Source organism: Haliotis rubra, unplaced genomic scaffold, assembly GCF_003918875.1.
Source record: "Haliotis rubra isolate DU_JTF1 unplaced genomic scaffold, ASM391887v1 Scf277, whole genome shotgun sequence".
Lineage (NCBI taxonomy): Eukaryota > Metazoa > Mollusca > Gastropoda > Lepetellida > Haliotidae > Haliotis > Haliotis rubra.
This window is the reverse complement of record NW_025766858.1, coordinates 534994-557966: the sequence shown is the minus strand read 5'-3', so window position 1 is coordinate 557966 and position 22973 is coordinate 534994. Positions and strand designations below refer to the sequence as shown.

General features: G+C 42.3%; 1 protein-coding gene across 1 annotated transcript; it reads right to left on the bottom strand.

The window, feature by feature from the left end:
- Positions 1-781: 781 nt before the first annotated feature.
- LOC124280982 (ventricular zone-expressed PH domain-containing protein homolog 1-like) lies at positions 782-22571 on the bottom strand. Its single transcript, XM_046716991.1, has 15 exons — positions 22466-22571; positions 20661-20877; positions 20182-20326; positions 17938-18112; positions 16176-16375; positions 15071-15280; positions 14085-14299; positions 10737-10910; positions 9703-9820; positions 8506-8623; positions 6983-7119; positions 4758-4892; positions 4066-4215; positions 2465-2569; positions 782-1598 (listed from the first exon to the last, which is right to left on the bottom strand). The coding sequence occupies exons 2-15, from the start codon at positions 20867-20869 to the stop codon at positions 1368-1370; spliced, it is 2322 nt and encodes a 773-aa protein (XP_046572947.1). The 5' UTR covers positions 20870-20877; positions 22466-22571; the 3' UTR covers positions 782-1367.
- Between the last annotated feature and the right edge of the window lie 402 nt (positions 22572-22973).

Here is a 22973-nt window from a genome sequence, read left to right as displayed (position 1 = left end):
TATGTGGGGAAGGAAAGTAAGGTTGGTTAAGACTCCAGGGCTCGTTTTAAAACCCCATTTCACCAAACCTCATTTCACCTAATCCCATTTCACCAAACCCCATTTTAACTAACACCATTTTACCAAACCCCTTTTCACCTAAACACATTTCACCCAAACCCATTTTACCAAAGACCATTTCACCTGACCCAATTTTACCTTACCCCATTTCACCTAAACCCATTTCACCAAACCCTATTTCATCTTACCCATTTCACCTGAACCCAATATCACTTAACCCCTATTTTACCTGAACCAATTTCTCAATTCACCACACTCAATTTTCCCTAAACCCATTTCACCAAACCCGACTTCACCTGAACCCAATTTCACCTGAACCCAATTTAACTTAACATTTCCAAATTAACCAAACTCAATTTTACCTAAACACATTTCATGTAACCCCATTTCACCCTACCCATTTACCTAAACACATTTCACCAAACTTATAAAACATCAAGTGGGGAGTGACTGAAGAGAAGTGTCATATGCTCAGGAGCCACTGTGTACCCTGTTTACAATATTCAAACAACCAGAAAAAGAAAGCATACATTTTCCATGTTCCACCACAAGGTGGGAAAACATTTCCCCATGAGTGGCTTGCACTTGGGTTACCTCCCTCAATGCTAAGATTTGATCACCAACATATCTTTCCAAACAAGATATCATGAACCATAACAAACCTTAAATTACAATGAGATGGATCCATTTCATTATAAAGACATGTGTCAATGTGTTTGTGTAAGCCCAACACAAAGCTATGACTGATGTAAGTTTACATTAAAGTAGTATGGGATATTTATATAGCGCACATTTCCACGCACTAGTGCATTCTCAAGGCGCTGGTATTTTTTTCCTCAATAATTGGATGTCAATCTCAACGGCACATCTTATTATCAATCTCAACTCCCTGTGGATCATACAATTCTTGCTGCCACTAGGCGCACCGAGTTATTGCGGCTTTCCCATCCTTACAAAGTGTTGATGGTCATATTGCCATGACTACTGTAAGTTTATTTTAAAATATGGATGAAAAGATTGTCGAGTGTAGAGTGTAGAGGAAAAGATAGTCACAGACTGTTGTAAGTTTATGTTAAAGCATAGCAATAAAAACAGGATCAGTATATAAAGAGGTCCCAGGTCTGAAGAAAAGCAATGGACAATCACAGTCTCAACATCACCTTGAGAAACATGGCCCAGCAGCTCTCAGATGTCATCAAAATAATTTACATATGAACTACATCATAAATCACAACGAGAAGGCATCTACATATTAGGGCATGATGGCGATTCAGTTGATTATCTTCATATTCTGGACCACAACGCTCCTACAGCTTTGTATCACTCATGACAGAACGTGGTCGAATGTCCTTATTCTGAGTCCGGGCCACGGCGATGTGGAGACACTGCACCCACTGTTCCACATTCTGCTGCCCTTTGGCCTTGAACACATAGGTCTGATCTGCAGTGAAGATCTCAAATGCACGAGGAATGTCCCGGATTCCTTTCCGGACTGCTTTCACGCTCTGAATCTTGCTCACAGGTAACATCTCTTTACACTGTAAGAAAATACAGATGAACAATTGAAAAAACATCCAAAACATTTAAACAAATGCAGAAAAATTTAATCTGTACTTTGCATCATGTACAAAACATTTAGATTTGACCTTTGACTTTAATCACTTTCACAACCCAAAACCTGAAATATGTAGGGCTTCATGTGGAATGGAGAAATCAAAAGCTTGACCATGGCGTGTGTGCGTACATGTGTGCATGCCTGTGTTTGGCGTAATACCACATTCAGCCATATTCCATCTATGCGATGGCAACCTGTAAATAATAGAGTCTGGACCAGACCATCCTCAATAATCTCCAGGGTATACATTACGATAAATCTCCACAAGTACCCTGGATGCATCTATGGCTTAGCCCGATAATTTTATTACCTCCCTTTGCTGGCTCTGCATTCTCACAATAGCCAATCAGCTAAGTTGCCGTTACAACCAAGCTTGCCAGTGTCAACAAAGATAGCGGTCGCAGCAGCAAAGGTTTGTTCGCAGTGCGACTCTGATTTGGGGGGAAATCATACACACAAATTGACAGGTCTGAAAGCTTAAAAAATATATGCAAGAACTCTTTCTACCTCTTTCAGAGTCGCCAAGTTTAATCGGCTAGATAAAAGAAGCGAAAGTGAGTTGTGATTGCTACGCTCAACTTCCCAGCATAGACACCTGTTTGGATAAAAAGCCAGCCAAGGGAGGTAATAAAATCATGGGGCCAAGCCGTAGATGCATCCAGGGTATAGTGGAGATTTATCGGAACGTATACCCTGGAGATTATCGAGGATGGGACCAGACAATCCAGTGTTTAAATGACAATGGCCTGTTATTTCTACAATACACATTACACTGTAAGTGTTACTCACTGAATCACTCTTGCTGTAGGTGAAGTTGCCACCGGAGAGGGTAAAGTAGCGTGTCTTCCAGCGTTTCAGGAACTTCCAGCGACCCTTCTTCTCTTTCAGCTGACCCTGACAAAGGTTTTAGAATTTCTAATTCATTTACAACATCTGAGTTTTAGATATAACAGAAGACATTTCAATGCATCCACCTAGCACAAAAATGTCTTAGCATTAAACCAGCTGAACACAACTGCCACAACATATCACATGGACTGACTTTTCTGGTTCCAAACAAACACACTACTGAAATCATAGCAGTCTGGGCCAAAGGAACTGAAGGTCTTTCAGTGTGATTTATAGATTGTTTGCTGTCATAATATGGACATCTTTCGACAACATGACATACTGCTATGACAGGAGAATCAATCTTTGCACAGCAACAGCATCACAAAGACTATATTGTAAACTTCCCTACCTGGAAACATACAACCACTGTCGTACAAAGGACTTAACAAAATGAAAGTAATTTTTTTTTTATTTCATGATTCTTTTTAAGGGAATTCATCTATTTCTTGTTAAACTCATTCGAAATTTGCACACTTTTAAGAATTGAAAAGGATGTTTGTTTGTTACTATGTTTGTTTGTTGTGAAACGCACCACTCAGCAATATTACAGCTGTAGTAGTGTTGGGAATTGGTTAAAATCTCATAATTGATGATTGGTTCATTGCAACCGATCAATCATTGAAAATAATTGGTTAGCGTCATTTATCAATTTTTCCTGTTATGTTTGTTAATGCACAAAAGTAGTTGGTTATTTTTTGCATTTTGCACAAAATGCAATTACAAATTTCACATCTTTAAAGGATTAGTATTTTAGGAACATAAAGTTCCTGGAGTTTTTAAGATAAATTCAATCATGACTTGAAACGAGCTTGTAGTTCTTATGAAATGTAAATTTAGTGACACATACAAAACCAACCTTGTGGAAAATGTTGTCAATGTAAACAAGTGTTACAAAATTGTTTGTGTTTGATTATGAGAAAGCATGATCGATTGCTTGGTCGTTTGACCAATCTTCAATTATTTCAATTAATCTGACCACCACTAAGCTGTAGGACAGCATTGGGTAAACAATCCAGTGACTGATAACATGAACAATGGATCCATGACATCAGGTCACAATGACATTCAATCAAACTCTTCTGGAGACTGATTCTAATCCAGAAACCACACAGGGTCTGAAGTGGATCACACAGTAACTGTTTTATGAATATATAAGATGTGATCATTGTCACATCTGTCTGAGTGAGTGAGTGAGTTTAGTTTTACGCCACACTCGGCAATATTCCAGCTATATGGCGGCGGTCTTTAAATAATCAAGTCTGGACCAGACAATCCAGTGATCAACAGCATGAGCATCGATCTGCGCAATTGGGAACCGATGACATGTTTCAACCAAGCAAGTGAGCCTGATCACCAAATCCCATAAGTCGCCTCTTACGACAAGCATGGGTTACTGAAGGTTCATTCTAACCAGGACCTTCACGGGTACATCTGTCTGTCTTCTGGAAGGTAGTACATTGCTGGCTGGGACACTGGGTAGGAGAGCAAACATGACTTACCGCTATGACAGGAAGACCATCCTGTAGTAAGCCTGACACTTTCTCTGGATGGTTGCACATGAAGCACGCCCAGTTCTCTTGGCTTACGCTCAACTCAAACACATCGGAGTAACGCTCATCGTGGAGTTCGTGTAGCAGTGTATCTTGATCCTAAACAACATTGAAAAACACATGGAAATTCTAATTAGAATTACAGAGAATGAAGTAATGATCCAAATTGTCAGTCATACAGTTTAAAGATTACCAATGATTTTTTGTGGATGTGTGCATGCATTCGTGTGCATGTACATGTGTGTCCACGTGCACATGTGCATTCTGGTGGTGGACCATCTATATGACCTGATTTGTTTGTTTTTTCTCATCAACTTTATTAGATCATGATACCATGTTTATCTCATCAACATTATTTGATCATGATACATTAGTTGATCATGATACCATGTTTATCTCAACATTATTTGATCAATATACCATGTTTATTTCAACATTATTTGATCATGTTACCATGTTTATCTCAACATATTTGATCATGATACCATGTTTATCCCATAAACTTTATTTGATCATGATACCATGTTCATCTCATCAACTTTATTTGATCATCAGTGATGGATCCAGAGGGGGGTGCCAGATCAGTCCATTACACTGTAAACACTGTCAGTTTCATATAACAATGTTGTTCTGTAGCTCACCTTCTGTGCAGGGAAGGTGGAGGTCATGAGTGTCAGGAAGCTGCTGTTGCCCCGCTCCCCCTTCAGTGCATCCCAGCAGCGCTTCAGGTCGCTCACGTTGGTGTCTCGCTGACTCAGAGCTGACGACGACTGTGCCTAAGGTACATATACACATGGAGGCTGGCAATAAGACATGACAAATCAAAATCTGCTACATTACTCACTGGTCAGTCTGTATTGACATAAATATCAAAAACAAGTTCTAATGGGAAGGGAGGTTAAAAGTATGATGTGGCAGTGAGTTTAGTTTTACGCCCGCACTCAGCAATATTCCAGCTATATGGCAGCGGTCTGTAAATAATCGAGTCTGGACCAGACAATCCAGTGATTAACAGCATGAGCCTCGCAATTGGGACATGATGACATGTGTCAACCAAGTCAGCGGGCCTGACCACCTGATCCCGTTAGTACGATGTGGCAGTGGGTGAGTTTAGTTTGTGCCACTTTTAGTAATATTCCGGGCAATATCACCCTGGGGACCAGAAATGGGCTTCATGCATTGAGCCCATGTGGGGAATCAAACCCAGTTCCATGGCGGGATGAGCAAACGCCTCAACCGCTAGGCTACCCACCACCCCATATGATGCACACTTGAAATTTTCATCATTAACACAACAATCCATTGAAGAATGTTGACTTAATATTCTGTCTTTATCACTGTGGTTTGTATTAGTGGTGGTCCAATTAATTGAAATAATCAAAGATTGGTCGCAATGACTAAACAACTGTACAATCGTTCATGTTTTCTCGTAATCAAACACAAACAATTTTGGAACACTTGTTAGCATTTACAAAAAATTTCACAAGTTTGGTTTTGTCTGTTACATTTCATAAGCACTACAAGCTCGTTCCTTGTCATGAAATTTATGTCTAAGGCGCCAGGCTAGTAATCCATGCGAGCTTGGTGGTGCGGGCATCGAGCCCACCTGTGACCAGGTGCAATAACCTTGGAGTCAACTTTGTGTGCAGACTCTTTCAGTGTTGTCACAACCCTTAGTGTACATTACACAACATGCAGTAAACTTGGACAAAGTACTGTGACTAAGTGTCCCGGTCCACCAAGCTGTGATTGGGTACCTTGAAAGGATGAGAAAGTTGCATTAAGTCGGTGCGCCTAGTGGCAGCAAGAGTTGTGTGCTCCCCAGTTAGTTGAGATTGATAATATGATGTGCTGCTGAATTGACATCCAATTGATTGAGGTAAAAACAAAGAAGCGCTTTGAGCATGCATGTGGGATGGATTATATCGCTATATAAATATCCATATAATAGTCATCCGTAGATGTGAAATTTGTAAATGCATTTTGTGAAATTTGCACCCCCCCACGAAAGAACTACATATTTTTTCAATATTTTTTGTGCATTAACAAACATAACCAGGAGGTTTTGATAAATGGCCCTAACCAATTATTTTCGCTGACTGATCGGTTGTAATGAACCAATCATTAGTTGTGAGATTTTAACCAATTTCCAACACAAGTTTGCATGAATCTGAGTCAGAAGCAGATCAGTCCAGCAACTGACATTATATGCATTGATCTGAACAATAGGGCTACCATGACATGCATCAACAACATCAGCAAACCTCACCAACCACCTGATTCAATGAATGACCTGTTATGATAAGGGAGCGTTGATAATTTATGGCTAGGGGGATGATGATGATTTTTGATGTAGAATGTGACTGACCCCCTGGTATTTAAGTACAAAGTGACACTGACACACTGACACACTGACACACACACACACACACACACACACACACACACACGCCATGTACAAAATCAAACAACCCCCACCCCACCCCACCCCACCCCAATAAAACAACAACCCCAAAACCAAAAAAAACCCCACATCATCACCCACACTAGCCATAAATTATGATCGGTCTCTGATCATGGCACTTTCACCTCTTTCTTATGGATACCACTACGAGTTAACAAGTTACAAAGAACTTTTATGCATGACATAGTTGTGTGCGTGAAACCAGCATCTATCAACTGGACACCTTGAAACCTAACTGGAAACCCAAAATACCATCAGACCCAGTAATTAATTTACCTTTAACATTATGATGCCATGACATAAAAAATACTGGCTTGCTGACATTTGTTTGTTTTTCGAACAGCCCTATAGCAATATTCTTTAAGAAGTTATTGCAAAATTGGATACAGGTCATGAACTTACCTGTACAGATAAAAACATGAGGTGTATCCATGTTTTGGGCAGGCGTGTGTTGAGGGTGAAGTAGCTGTTGAAATAGAGGCACTGTTCCGACTGACTACAGCACTGGAAGTGGAGACGCAGGTACCGCCGCCGACCATCTGGATACATAATAAACACCATGCAGTCACAGACAAATAGATTTCAGAAACTTGCATGATATTATCAACTTTCACTACAAACTTCCCCAATGTCCTTTTGGGCTGGGACGATTCACCGATACATCACGATACATTTAAGTTTGATACGGCTATCGTATCGTCGACTGGTGTATCGATACAAAACGATACAGACTTTTTTTCAAAAGAGTATTATCTTAAACATGTCAAAGTACTTATTTAGATAAAAAAAAAGCAAGTATGATAGAGTTACTTGTTTGTTTATTACAATAGTGTTTTTGTTATACACAAATACCTTTTAAATAAATCATTATAAATCTTAATACTGTGTCATTCTTTCAAGGTGTATGCATCGTGATACATATCGTATCGCAGGTAAAATATCGTGATACGTATCATATTGTGACAGTGTATCGTCCCAGCCCTAATTTGTCCTTACCAAATTAGAAAAATACCATTTGGACATTGTTTACAAAAGATGATCAACATCCCAGAAAATACACAGATCTGAAAAGTCATAACTTCAGTATTTGACAAAGAATGTAGGAGCTGACTCATAACATGCTTAAAGCAAGAAATTCAAGATCTACCCACTTGTATTCAAAATAGAGAGAATGGTTATGGCTTAACACCACAATTGGCAATGTTCCTGTCATATACTGTGTCTGCTGGTACACAATATACACATTGGGAAGAGAACTGAAACACTGGCATTCGTGCTTTAACTAGTTGGCCCCAAACCGCTCTCATAACACCGAAAAACATGTAATTTTTATCTCCCTGTAGGTTGGAGTGCGGGCTGGAATTCAGGAGAGAGTGACAAGGGCATGCCTCTGTGTTGGTCACGTGGAACGCAGTGGCGGGAAAGGTGAAGGGAGGCAACCCAACTCGGTGAGTGATTTTACGGTTGCTTCAGGGAAAAAGGGATTCAAGTTTCCATATACCCTTCCAAGGAAAAGGGTGAGTGACTGAGTGGGTTTAGTTTTACGCTGCACTCAGCAATATTCCAGCTATATGGTGGCGGTCTGTTAATAATCGAGTCTGGACCAGACAATCCAGTGATCAACAACATAAGCATCGATCTGCACAAATGGGAACCGATGACATGTGTCAACCAAGCCAGCGAGCCTGACCATCCGATGCCGTTAGACGCCTCTTACAATCGAAGGAAATGGGAAAGGGAGACAAGCATTTAGCATGAGTCAGGATAAGGCAAAATATCTTTAAAATCCCTTGGACAGGTGAGCTTCTGTAATACTAAGGTTCGTTTATTTCCTATTCAAAAGTATACACACTGTTTTGAGAATGTATCTGTAACCTAATTCATTTAAAGTTTCAAGGGGGATATCGGACATCCTCCACACTTACTGACAACACTGCACTTTGTTGGCAGGGGAATTCTGGCTTTCAGGCTGCTAATGAAGTTCTTGATTTTACTCAGGTGTTTTTCACAGAAATGCTGCACACCATCATGTGTAGGTTCAAACTGAAACAACGATATCATCCTTCAACTTGTGTAACAAGACCACTATCTAGGGGTGAAACGGTATGCTCTTACCACGGCATGGTACGTATTGTGGTATACCGAGGTTCTACTAATACCGCGGCATACTGTTTCACCCGTAGCACTGTCCTGTACAAAACATAATCAAGTATCCTGATACTACTCCATGCCTGAAATTATAATAATAAATAAGGCCAGACCAATTTTATTTCTTGCTTTACAGATTTTTGTCCTCAGAAAACCTTAAAGCAGGAAAAAATAATAATAAAAAAATCAAAATAATATTCCTTCTAAATAATAAAATTATTTTACTTTTGGCATTTTATGAAGTGTATATGGGGCAAACATAAGGATTTTCTTTTTGAGCGGGGAAAATTGATTTCTATTTTTTCTTATTCTTGAAAAAATATGACCGGTGGATCCGTAAAACACGAAACAAAATTGGTTTGGCCTAATAATTGTATATCATGTTGCAGGCCGTTAAATTTTGTTTTTTCTTCAAGAGCTGTTGGCTCATGATACTTGTTTTTTTGTGAGCCATGGGAATACTAAAAGGGCCAAACTTCAACATCATTATCAGCAATGTATAACACTGCAAAAGCATATTAATTTTTGGTTCACAAATACCAGAAGCCTAGATCAGTATTTATGAATGTATCTTTTCTGTGTCTAATTAGGCATTTCATGATAATTGAAAACAAGGTTAGAATTGTAAATGTTCATAAAATGATTCCAGTAAAGACTGAGGTATATACATGCAGGGTATACAGAAAACCTCCTTAAAATCTACTTTATTAGGGAGTAAAATATCCACAACATAATGTGGCCTTTATTTTTTCCATTTGGAACTTACTGTTTCTGTTTGTTTCAAGAAAGCGAAGTCAAATGCTACTCAAATGCAATGAGAATGTATAAGCCTCCATGCTGAATGGCTGATATTGGCAGATTTTCAGATCAATTCTGGCACACAGAAAGGTATCAAATCTCAGAGGGGTTTCAAATCAGAGTCAAAATTCTGATTTGAATGAGACTGGGTGTGTATAAAAAGACAAGACACTCACAGATTGGTTCTGTCCGGTCAGTGTGGAGGCGCTGTTGGCGGACAGTCTTTCAGATACAAGAGTGGACGTAGGGCTCCCTGCACGGTCACTCCCAACAGCCATGTTGGAACTGCTGGCCCTGGAAACATGGACAGTGAGTGAGTGAGTGAGTTTAATTTTACGCCGCACTCAGCAATATTCCAGCTATATGGTAGCAGTCTGTGAATAATCGAGTTTGGACCAGACAATCCATGGATCAACAGCATGAGCAGCGATCAGAATTCTTCATGTAAGTGAAAGGTTTGTTGTTGTGGGTATGTGGTACAGCCTGCTGTTTTAGAGAGCTACGGCTTCTACAACCTAAAGGGAACACCACTGACTGAATATTTGTATTCTGAATGGGTTTTCGTTTGTTAAAAATCAGAAATTCCAGATCCGAGGAAATAAAGCTGATATCAATAACCACACTGGCCAGTCAAAGTTCATTCAGTGTTCACCTGATGTGACCATCAGTGAATATTGCTGAGTGCGGCGTAAAACTAAACTCACTCACCTTCAGTGAAGTTGTTGTCTGATCTTCTGGGGTATTGGATCAGATATAGTGATCACATTTGTTAAGTGAGTTGCTTCAGGGAGCAAAGGGACTCAAGTTTCCATGTACTATTCGAAGGAAAAGGGTGAGTGAGTAAGTTTAGCTTTATGCCACACTCAGCAATATTCCAGCTATATTGCGGCAGTCTGTAAATAATCGAGTCTTTACCACACAATCCAGGGATCAAGATCATGAACATCGATCTACTTCAATTGGGAACCGATGACATGTGTCAACCCAGTCAGTGAGCCTGACCACCGTTCCCATTAGTAGCCTCTTACGACAAGCGTGGGTTGCTGAAGATCAATTCTAACCCGGACCTTCACGGGTTCACATTTGTTAAGATTGATACAAATACTGCATCAATTGTCATGAATATGATTCACTGAAAGTAGTTATGACGGCAATGACATTGACAAAGCAGGATTCCTGAATCATTTGAAACCCCCCCCCTGTTGCTCACCTGGATGACTTTGCCAAGGATTGCTGACTCGCCATGTTGCTGGACGGCAGCGTAGTTGTCTTGACGGACACTGTGCCGCTAGGATGGGTTGCATTCGGAGGGTTGCCCACGGTGATGATTGTGATAGTTCCTTCTGTCTGGCTTGACACTGATTTCATCTCCTTCTCACCATTGCTGGAAGGAAAGGGAGATAACTCTCACATGATGTAACAAAGGGAAGTAACACAATCAAAGTAGTTTCAAACAAATTGGAGATTTTTTGTTAAAGGGGCACTGATTCTGTAACCTGTGTTTGGTGGAATAAACCTGTTATAATGATATTTGTCATCATTCACTTCATGGTCAGTTAATGAATTTACAACAGGTATAAAGTGGTAACACCACTCAGATTACCTGACAAAGGTTCCCATTTGGCATTTCTCGTGTCTGGAGTAAATACTCAACATTACAAATTAAGGTCTGACGTGACAAATGTATTACATGTTATGCAAGAGGAATTATCAGCTGAGTTACAAAAACAAACATCAATCAAAGGATTAACCGATAACACGCTGATTGATTAATTACTTTTATCTTGCACAGCGGATTTGTCAAAAGGTAGTTTTTATGCATGTAGATTTACTTATCTATACTGAATACACCCTTTCGTAAAGGGACTGTGTAAAACAATGTCCTTCCTTCAAAGGAATAACTGCCAATATGTTGATTGATTGCTCCTTATTGGTGTATGCATCCAGACCCTCCCACGACAAGGACATGGCGTCGACTGCCCATGCCGCCGGATATGGAATTGGAGACACGTACAACGGAAGCTGTTTGTTGAACCGAGTCGCAAACAGATCGATCAGAGGACAGCCGTGACTGTGACATAGAAAGTTGAAAGCTTCTGGATGTAGCATCCACTCTGCTGGCGACGGATTGCCTGGCCTTGAGAGAGCGTCTGCTAGGACGTTCTTGCACCCTGGGATGTGCCGGGCTCTGGCTCTGATGCCATTGTTGTCCAGGAGACTGGCCAACAGGAAGGTCTGCTCCAACAACTGCTTGGACCTGGTCGCTCCCTGGTTGCGAATCAACCACACCACCGTAGAATTGTCCGATGCTATCAAGAGCCTGGTGTTCTGCAGCAGAGGCGTCCAGTGTTGAACCGCTAGAATGACTGCTTGGAGCTGCAAGTTGTTGATATGCCAGCCTAGCTCGGCATCGGACCACAGCCCTGAAGAGAGGCGTCTACGTAAAGTTTGTGATCGTGAACAAACTCTGTCAAGGAGACTCCTACGCAGATGTTCGACACTACAGTCCACCAGCGGAGGTAAGCGTGGAGATGCAGAGCCAGAAGGAACCTCGACTGGAGGTCGTCTCCCTGATGTAAGGCAAGAGGAAGCGCTGTAACGGCCGGAGCATCAGACGACCTCTGAGCATCAACTTCTGGGCTGAGGTGAGGAGACCTAAGAGGGACTGCCACTCCCTGAGCGTGAGAGGTTGGGACAGACCTCGGCAGGCGAAACTGACAATTTTCCTTCAGCGATTCTGTGGAATCCTGACAAGGTCGCAGTGTGTCAGGAACAAGCCTCCTATGAACATCAGTTTCTGGGACGGCTCCAGGTGGGACTTGTCGGTGTTGATAATCCACCCCAGTTGCTCAAGGAGACGAATGGAAAAGTTCATCTGTTTGCGAAGCAACTGAGGTCGAGGCGGTTCATGATACAGTCGTCTATATAAGGGTCGAAATCTATGCCCCTGAGATGGAGGAACCGGGTGATCGGCGAGGTAATCCAAGTAAAAAGCCATGGGGACATGGAAATTCCAAACAGAAGCACTTTCCATTGGTAGTGGGACACTTTGAAAATAAACCTCAGGTTCTTCCTGTGATGATGGTAAATGGGCACATGCAGGTAGGCATCCTGGAGGTTGAGGCTGGCCAGCCAGACCCTGGGCGCAAGCTTGGCACGAAGCTGTTCCAGGGACACCATCCGGAAGTGAGGCAGCCCCGAAAGGTAAAGGTGGTTGAAAACTGCCATGTTGTGAATCATGCGCATTTTCACTGAGTCTTTCTTGGGAACCAGGAAGATGGGTGAGTAGAACCCCGGGGGCTGTTGGGGGTCTAGCACTGTCTCTATAGCTTCTTTGTCTAACAGAGTCTGAATGTTGTCTGCTAGCAGTAACTGTTTGTCTGGCGGCGACACGACGATTGGCAGCTTGTAACCGGTCTTGAGAATGTTGGTCACAAACGGATCTCCTAGGAGTAGGACTCCAGAAGATCCCCAATCTCCCGCCTACTGAAGTAGGACGAATCGGCACGGCTGGGGGCGGGAGGAGAAGATCGGGACCCCAAAGAAGAATCAGGTGAAGACATCTTCCTCTTGGGTTGCGATAACTGTTTCTTCTTGGCGGCAGTATAAGCCTTAAAATCGGCTGCGGACAACGGAGTACAAAAATGACAGCGCTCAGCAGAGAACAGGCAACAGTAGCGCAGTCTGGGCACCAAGGGTGGGGATCCTTGGCAGACTTCTGCACCTTGCAGATACAGCAAAACTGCCGGGTCATGCACACAAAGGCTGTAACACACGAAAAATGTGAAACGTAAATAATACGTAAACACACAGAAATAAAAAAACGTCTGACACGCAGTACACTTGAAGTAAAAGTGATTTTTGGATAGACCGCGCTTTGCTCGGGAGTGGAGACCATGTCACTTCCGTTCCTGTACACTCGTTGATACTTGAGGCAACCATTCTAGAGAATGGTGAATCAACGACTGTCTGATCTCTTTTAAGCGGAGCTTGAGGTAATATGCATAAGACCTATGGTAAGGTAAGTTAAAAATGACAAATACCAAATGGCACCACTTCAGGATCTGTCTCAGATATCTGTTAAGTTCTGTTGAAAGATATTGAATGGTTTTCAAGTTGTGCTCCGCAAACGAAACCCACCCCCCCCCCTTTTGAGATAAGTCCAAAACATTTCCATGGAAACCATGAAAATTAAAAATGACCAAAATCTGTAAATAGCAAAAGGCACCACTTTTGGTTCTGTTTGATATATCTACCAATTTTGGGTGAAAAATATTGAACGGTATTTGAGTTATGCTCCGGAAACAAAATGACTATGGACGGCCAAGGTGGACGGACGTGGCTTTGACTATATCCCCCCGCATTACATGCTGGGGGGATAAAAATGTTATAAGGAAGAATTCAGCTTTTTATTTTCATTTGAGTAGCATCCTTCAACAACTATTGTCCAAACCTGACTTTGCAAGTTTTACTTCATCTCAAAATTAATTTCATCATTAAATCAAAAAATGAAAGAAAGGCAATAAAATATCATCAAACAAAGATAAAGAACACCTACTATTTCTTGAGATCTTCTTTTATTTGTTGAACAAACAGTCGAACCGCTCTGGAGCCACTGGATGCCAGTTTTCCAATTTCTTCCACGTTGTCCGCCAAGAGGGTGTTGTGGTTCATTCCAATACCTCGTATCTCCTGGAGGATTGTGGGTAATAGGGCTGGCTCTGTTGTCGTTAACCTACTCACGAGATAGTTCATCGACTTCTTGGCCTCTGTCTGGACATAAAACAGAAGACCAAAGTCAGATTTCATATGGTTGATAATAAGACCTCTGATGCAGAAATGGGCATACTTTTTTAATGACAACAAATATCCCTACAGAGTGACATGCTATGTAGTTCTGCCAGAAGTCAATCTAGACCTGCCTAGAGATCAATATTCAGAACCAAGTCTGCAGCAAATTTTATTATCCAGATGTGGAAGAAAAATAACAATTCATGCTAACAATGTCATAATCTATAGAAGTAATTTGCGTATCACTGATAACAGTGTCGATGGCACCCATGATCTGGGCAACCTGTGGCACCAGTATTGACTACTGCTTCATATTCCCCACTACTGACCTGACTGACGGTGCCGATGTCACCCATGATCTGGGTCATCTGTGGCACCAGTATTATCTATTGCTGGATACATTCCACTACTGACCCGACTGACGGTGCCGAGGGCACCCAGGATCTGGGCAACCTGTGGCACCAGTATCTTCTACTGCTTGATATTCCCCACAACTGACCTAACTGAAGGTGCAGATGGCGCCCATGATCTGGGTCATCCGTGGCACCAATATTGTCTATTCCTTCATATTCCCCAGATTGACCTGACTAACGGTGCTGAGGGCACCCATGATCTGGGTCATCTGTGGCACCAGAATTGTCTATTCCTTCATATTCCCCACAACTGACCTTACTGAAGGTGCAGATTGCGCCCATGATCTGGGTCATCTGTGGCACCAGAATTGTCTATTCCTTCATATTCCCCACAACTGACCTGACTGACAGTGCCGAGGGCGCCCATGATCTGGGCAACCTGTGGCACCAGTATCGGCTGCTGATCTGCGACATCCTCCAGCTTTGCACGATGGTCAACAAATGTATTCGGGTTGTCAGTTGCCATGTCAACAAACATGATCATCAACACAGCTCCCAACATGTTGCTTGGGAACAGCTCACAGAATTTGAGAACATGTTCCTCTAAAAGCTAAGAATAAAAGAGAAAGCATATTATAGACACTGAAGAGTACAATCATTTCTACAGACTGCTTTATTTGGTCCTCAAAATTCAGCACATGAGTCATCATATACAGAGTTCCTACTTCATATTCCAATGAAATATTTCAATATCTACCACTGGGGTCAACAATAATTGGTTAGGATAGGAGTATTTACTAGCTGTTTAGTTGTTCACAGAGCATAAACCCAGGAAATATTCCACAACGTGAGGGGCGGTGGGGTAGCCTAATGGTTAAAGCGTTGGCTTCACGTCACCAATATTCCAGCACCATGGTGCACTGGCATGGGCTTCACCCATTGTACCCATGGGGAATCTAAAACAGGGTGGGATCAACTAATGTTTTAACCACTGGTTTCCTGACACTGCAGCTGGGTTACCCCTAGGACCTGGACACTGCAGCTATCAGGGGACACTACAGCTACACCCCCTCAAGACACCCCACTGGACCTACAGCTATTTCCTACCCTCAGGACACCCACTGCCACTATCCTCCGTGGACACCTCACAGCCATCGGTTGTTACCTGGCCACTGGACACCTCACTGACAATTACAGTTATCAAGCATGACACTACAGCTACCTGCCTCTCGGGGCCACTATAGTCATCAAGAAAGACACTACAGCTACCGGACAATCTCTCACTGGGCACTACAGCCATCCGTTACCTACCCCTCAGGACACCAAGACTGGGGTTCACTGGCCTTACCTACCAGGACACCCCACTGGACACTGGGACACTTTCTACCCCTCAGGGGCCATTACTGGGTTACTTCCACCCTCAAGACACCCCACTGACACAATGGGGACACTTCCTGGGTCGTCCCACTGGACACTACAGTGTCATGCACTTGGCCTGCTCCTACCTTCAGGACACCCCACTGGTCACTGGGGACACTTCCTACCCCTCCACTGGGTGACACTTGCAGTTGGGTTGCCCCTGAGGACACCCCAGTGGGCCACCAGGGCCACTGTACATGGGGCCTGGATGGGTCCTCCATTTGGATACTACAGCCTTCCTGCATGACACTGGAAGGCTTCTTCCTGAGGCCACTCCAGGACACTCCTATCAAGCACCTACACTACAGTTCTGCACTCCTTCCGTTCCACTGGGCACTGGGTTTCCTTCAGCCACGCACTTCGTTTCCACCACTGCACACTACCTACCACATGACAGGCTACTCTACCCCTCAGGACACAGCACTGCACACCTCACAGGGTTCAAGCAGGACACTCAGCTACCTTTTCCACCCTCAGGGTTCCATGGAAACATTACAGCTCCTTCTACCCCTCAGGACTGGATACCGTTCCTTGCCACTCAGGGACAGCCCCTCACTGGGTTATGCAGGACACTTCAGCTGACTCCGGCACCCCCACTTGGACACTTGCAGTCTAGCCTTCCTACCCCACTGGACACTGCAGCTATCATGCTCACACTACAGCTACCTACCCCTCAGGACACCCCACTGGACACTGCAGCTATCAAGCATGACACTACAGCTACCTACCCCTCAGGACACCCCACTGGACACTGCAGCTATCAAGCAGGACACTACAGCTACCTACCCCTCAGGACACCCCACTGGACACTGCAGCTATCAAGCTGACACTACAGCTACCTACCCCTCAGGACACCCCACTGGACACTGCAGCTATCAAGCAGGACACTACAGCTACCTACCCTCAGGACACCCCACTGGACACTGCAGCTATCAAGCAGGACACTACAGCTACCTACCCCTCAGGACACCCCACTGGACACTGCAGCTATCAAGCAGGACACTACAGCTACCTACCCCTCAGGACACCCCACTGGACACTGCAGCTATCAAGCAGGACACTACAGCTGACTACCCCTCAGGACACCCCACTGGACACTGCAGCTATCAAGCACAACACTACAGCTACCTACCCCTCAGGACACCCCACTGGACACTGCAGATATCAAGCTTTACACTACAGCTAACCTACCCCTCAGGACACCCCACTGGACACTGCAGCTACCAAGCATGACACTACAGCTACCTACCCCTCAGGACACACTACTGCACACTGCAGCTATCATGCTGACACTACAGCTACCTACCCCTCAGGACACCCCACTGGACACTGCAGATATCAAGCTTTGACACTACAGCTACCTATCCATCAGTCAAGACTGGACACCCCACTGCACACTATTATGCAGGACACTACAGCTACCTACCCCTCAGGACACCCCACTGGACACTGCAGCTATCAACTGGACACTTCAGCTACCTATCCATCAGGACACTCCACTGGACACTGCACTCAACTGGACACTGCAGCTATCATTCATGACACTACAGCTACCTACCCCTGAGGACACCTCACTGGACACTGCAGCTATCAAGTATGACACTATGGCTACTCAGTAAGACACTGCAGCTACCTCACCACCGGACACTACACATACCCCACTCAACAGTGAAGCTATCAAGTATGACACTATGGCTACTCAGTAAGACACTGCAGCTACCTACCCTGCAGAACACCACCAACGACACTACAGCTACCTCACCACCGGACACTACACATACCCCACTCGACAGTGCAGCTATCAAGTATGACACTATGGCTACTCAGTAAGACACTTCATTTACCTACCCTGCAGAACACTGGCAACGATGAGAGCCATGTGTTTGGCCAAGAGGTCAGCATTGTCGATTGTGGCAAGGGAGAGATAGCTGGACACATTCCGTGAGAGGTCTTTATTCTCACAGTCGAGGAACTGGACGACAGCTGGGATAGCTAGAATCATCACACTCTCCTTGCTGTAGTGCTGAAACAGACATCAATGGTAAGAGTTGGAAAGTGGTCACAAATCGATGGAGAGAGAACATCGCACCTCTGTTGCTAATTCCGACACCAAATCAGCTATCTCTGACCACATCAAAGCCAACCCCAATCATCAAATAGAGTGGTCCGACATCACCATTCTCGCCAACAACCAAACGGACTTCACTAAACGCAAGCTCACAGAAGCCATTCACATCAAACGCCACAAGCCTACCATCAACCGTGACCAAGGATACTTCATTCCATCTGCTTATGATCCACTCCTCCACCAAGCCCAGTCTATTGTATAAACATCGCATCCATTGTATAAACATCTCATTGTAACTACATCTCTGGCTTCCATTCACTATCCTTTATGTACTTACTGGCTTCATCAGCTTACTGCTTAGCCAATCATGGCAATTATGTTGTTTCCTTTGTCTATTATGTTGTTTCATTGTTATATACAGTATATATATGCAGCTCCTACACTTCATGTATCACTCTTGCTTGACAACGGTACAAGAATCTGTATCGAAACGTCGCACTCACCAAAATAAAGAAGTTGTTATCCATAAAACTTGTTATATAACATAATTAACATTGGAAAGTCAACTGGACACTGGTACAGTGTGATATACAAATTTGCTTGCCCGACAGAAAAATGCACTGGACTCGGACGTCGGGCAATGGGTTATTTCCACCCCTGGTCACCATGTCCAAATCCGGGTTATGAGAGGATATCAGTCTCCATTTGGGTTGGTATCAGAACCTATCAGACTGAGTTGTATATTTGGGGTAGTTATCAGAACCTATCAGACTGAGTTGTATATCTGGGGTAGTTATCAGAACCTATCAGACTGAGTTGTATATTTGGGGTAGTTATCAGAACCTATCAGACTGAGTTGTATATTTGGGTTGTTATCAGAACCTATCAGACTGAGTTGTATATTTGGGGTAGTTATCAGAACCTATCCGACTGAGTTGTATATTTGGGTTGTTATCAGAACCTATCCGACTGAGTTGTATATTTGGGGTAGTTATCAGAACCTATCCGACTGAGTTGTATATTTGGGGTAGTTATCAGAACCTATCCGACTGAGTTGTATATTTGAGGTAGTTATCAGAACCTATCCGACTGAGTTGTATATTTGGGTTGTTATCAGAACCTATCAGACTGAGTTGTATATTTGGGGTAGTTATCAGAACCTATCAGACTGAGTTGTATATTTGGGGTAGTTATCAGAACCTATCAGACTGAGTTGTATATTTGGGGTAGTTATCAGAATCTATCAGACTGAGTTGTATATTTGGGGTAGTTATCAGAACCTATCAGACTGAGTTGTATATTTGGGGAAGTTATCAGAATCTATCAGACTGAGTTGCATATTTGGGGTAGTTATCAGAACCTATCAGACTGAGTTGTATATTTGGGGTAGTTATCAGAATCTATCAGACTGAGTTGTATATTTGGGGTAGTTATCAGAACCTATCAGACTGAGTTGTATATTTGGGGTAGTTATCAGAATCTATCAGACTGAGTTGTATATTTGGGGTAGTTATCAGAACCTATCAGACTGAGTTGTATATTTGGGGTAGTTATCAGAACCTATCAGACTGAGTTGTATATTTGGGGTAGTTATCAGAACCTATCAGACTGAGTTGTATATTTGGGGTAGTTATCAGAATCTATCAGACTGAGTTGTATATTTGGGGTAGTTATCAGAACCTATCAGACTGAGTTGTATATTTGGGGTAGTTATCAGAATCTATCAGACTGAGTTGTATATTTGGGGTAGTTATCAGAATCTATCAGACTGAGTTGTATATATGGGGTAGTTATCAGAACCTATCAGACTGAGTTGTATATTTGGGGTAGTTATCAGAACAAATTAAACTCAATTGTAATTTTTTCTGTTTGTTGTCAGAACTTATTGGACTCAATTTTACATTTGGGGTTATCTGAATACATCACAAATTTGCCCCCAGCGAGATCCCCTACATCTTTCAGTTTACCACAGGTCACCCTGACCTTCATGCCTAACTTCCACCATAGCACAGAACTACTCCTACCATGAAGAGACAACTCATGACATCGGAGGCTATCTTGACATGGGGAGGGTCTTCTTCCTTCTTGGCTGGGATGAGGTTGTGTGTATGACACATCTCCAGGAGACGCACCAGGGACTTGACATGCTTCTCTATGCTAGACGTCTCTCTGTTTTAATAGGAGAAACAAACAGTTAAGTGATTGACTTAGGCTTTGTAAAACACCATGATCAAATGAAATTTTGAAAACAGCTACATCACCATTGTGTCATCACATTAGCATTAGCATGTTTAGGTGACAGTAGCCATGAAAACACAAAACAATTTGCATAAGCTGGTTGTTGAACAGTTTCAGTTTTTATTCATATGCTTTCAGACCATTTAATTTTTCATGTAACCATGGTAACATATCACATAAAAAATGAAAGTGTTCAAATAATGTATTGCAGACCTGTGTAATCATGCTAATAATTTAGTAATATTCGATGGTTATACTGGCTTACCTGATGGCTGTAGTGATTCTGGTGATGCAGATCTCCACCACACTCTGATCATTGTCGTTACTGTCATAGTCGGTAGTATCAGCGATATCATGTATGCGGTCGATAATATCAGAGAGGTCTGCTTCTATGTCCTTATCCTCCAAGGAGAAGAGCTCCCCTGCTTTTGACAAATCCTTCTGGTTAAGGACTTGAGCAAAAAGCTTGTGCATTTTGCCATCTGGCGAAAAGAAAAACTAGAGATTACAACATAAATGTCCAGCTTGGGCAATGATCTTAAGTCTGTGAAAAGAGCAGCACAGAGAAAATAATGTCTGGGTACATGGTATCCTCAATCAATGTTGCCTTTTCTGTTTATTGTTTTGTAGTACAGTACAGTACAGTACAGTAAAGTACAGTACATCTTTGCTTCTCCAGTGTATTTGACTGCAGGGGCCATACATATAACCTCAAACATTTGGGTTGTGAGGAGGTTGATAATATCAGAGTAAATGGGGACTATATTGTTCCTGCATGATGTCATGACAGGAATATCTAGACATTGTATTTATGAAAATAATATGTCTGAATTCGAGATATTTTTTGCCAAGCGTCAAAACTAAGCACGAATGTGAGTCAGAAGTCCCAATTTGAGACATTGTATCCAAGTAGTTAATAATGTGAAAAGTGAACACTATTTGAGTCGTGAAGTCCTTTTGATTTACTCCTGAAGTAACTGAATTCGGGGGACCTCCAAAATTTCAGCTTTTAACATAATGCTTATGCCAACGTCCATTTTACATTTATGATGATAAATTTTGAACACTTGTTAATATTGTTAACATGATAAAAGTAATCATTACTCAGTCTTATTTTGTTGGTTATCATAAACCCTGACACAGCAGCTGAGCATGATATATTGTTTGAACATGTTGAAAGGCCTGTTTCTAACTTGCTATGTCTGCAAATTGGAATGCTTCCTTGCTCATTGAGGGGTGTTCAAATTCTAGTTAATTGAAATAACCAAAGAATAATCAGGTCACAAATCTGTTGAAGATAAGCAACATTTGGCGAGGAGAGTCCTTTGATTGCTGATTGTGTTTAGCAGTTTGACTCCTGAGAGCTTCTTGGACTTCAGTCCTGCCCCACAACAAAGTGCATGAGATACATGTGGTCTCATCTTAAGCAAGTCAGTTTGTTAAAAATTGCCTCTGTTCACCCAGCAGAAAAATGGGTGCCCGGTGGGATAAGTCATGTGACTATAACCTTCTAGCTCCTAACACGCAGCTTTGGTTTTCCAGTGTAACAATGTGTTACTGTTAGTGCTTTGACGAGCATGCACAGGTGTGGGGAAGCAGGCACTATATAAATGGCCATTATTATTATGATTATTATTATCATTAATCAAAAGCTCTGAACGACCAAGTAATTGAAAGCTATTTTAACCGATAGAACACCAAAATATTTTCGTCAATATTAAAAACTCATACAGTTCAATGAGTTTGTCATGTTTTACAGCGGGACACCCAATCCCATCGTTGCATCGATCTGTATTTCAAGCTGTCTGTTTTCACGTGAATGTTGAGGTGTCAACATAATGGGTTATTTCGAAGCAAAAGGTCTCACCAAAAATTGGATTTAACTGTGATACGATAACAATGTTAAATACGGACCTAGCTTAGCAGTGTTGTGTTTATTGACAATATTGACAACACAACTTCACCAGCCCAGCCTGTTGATTCACTGCCACTTCGCTGTCGTGACAACTTCTAATCGGCTGTGTTGGATACACATGAAGTTGTCTTTTTAAGATAATGAAAACAACTTACTTACAATAGATGACGAACGTCTCTTTGAAAAAAAGTTGCGTTGATTCAACGCATTTTAAAAAGTTTTCCCTTTAATTTGGATAACGCGATCAAACTTGAACCGGAAGTAAATATATGGGAGCAGTTATTACGTTTTATTGAACCTTAAGGATTTTATTTTAAAATTCTATTTCATAAGATAAAAGCGATAAGACAGTCAAGCTTCTCCATAATTATTTGAGGAAAATATACATTTGATGGTTAAAAATGGATGATGGACAGATATACCAGTCTATCATTCATTTATAATTTTGTGGAATGAGCACTCATTTAGAAAGTTCAAACCGAAGCGAAACGAAAAATTAATTTGATGGCTGATATTATCTGGTGGTAATTTGGTAATTACTTCTCAAGTGCCTATAACTTATTGAAAGAAAATGAAATCCTGCCAGTTGAACTTTCTAACAACATTTAACAGTGTAGATCCACAGAAAAAAACAGGGCCTGAGCTCACGACAAGTTTCAATTT

Bases quoted from the DNA above. Each gene is read 5' to 3' on its own strand.
- LOC124280982 (XM_046716991.1), bottom strand. From the start codon at position 20,869: ATGCACAAGCTTTTTGCTCAAGTCCTTAACCAGAAGGATTTGTCAAAA. The intron at 4,893-6,982 runs GTAAGTTCATGA...TATGTACCTTAG, and splicing joins TCATGTTTTTATCTGTACAG to GCACAGTCGTCGTCAGCTCT. The intron at 1,599-2,464 runs GTGAGTAACACT...ATTTTCTTACAG, and splicing joins CCTACAGCAAGAGTGATTCA to TGTAAAGAGATGTTACCTGT.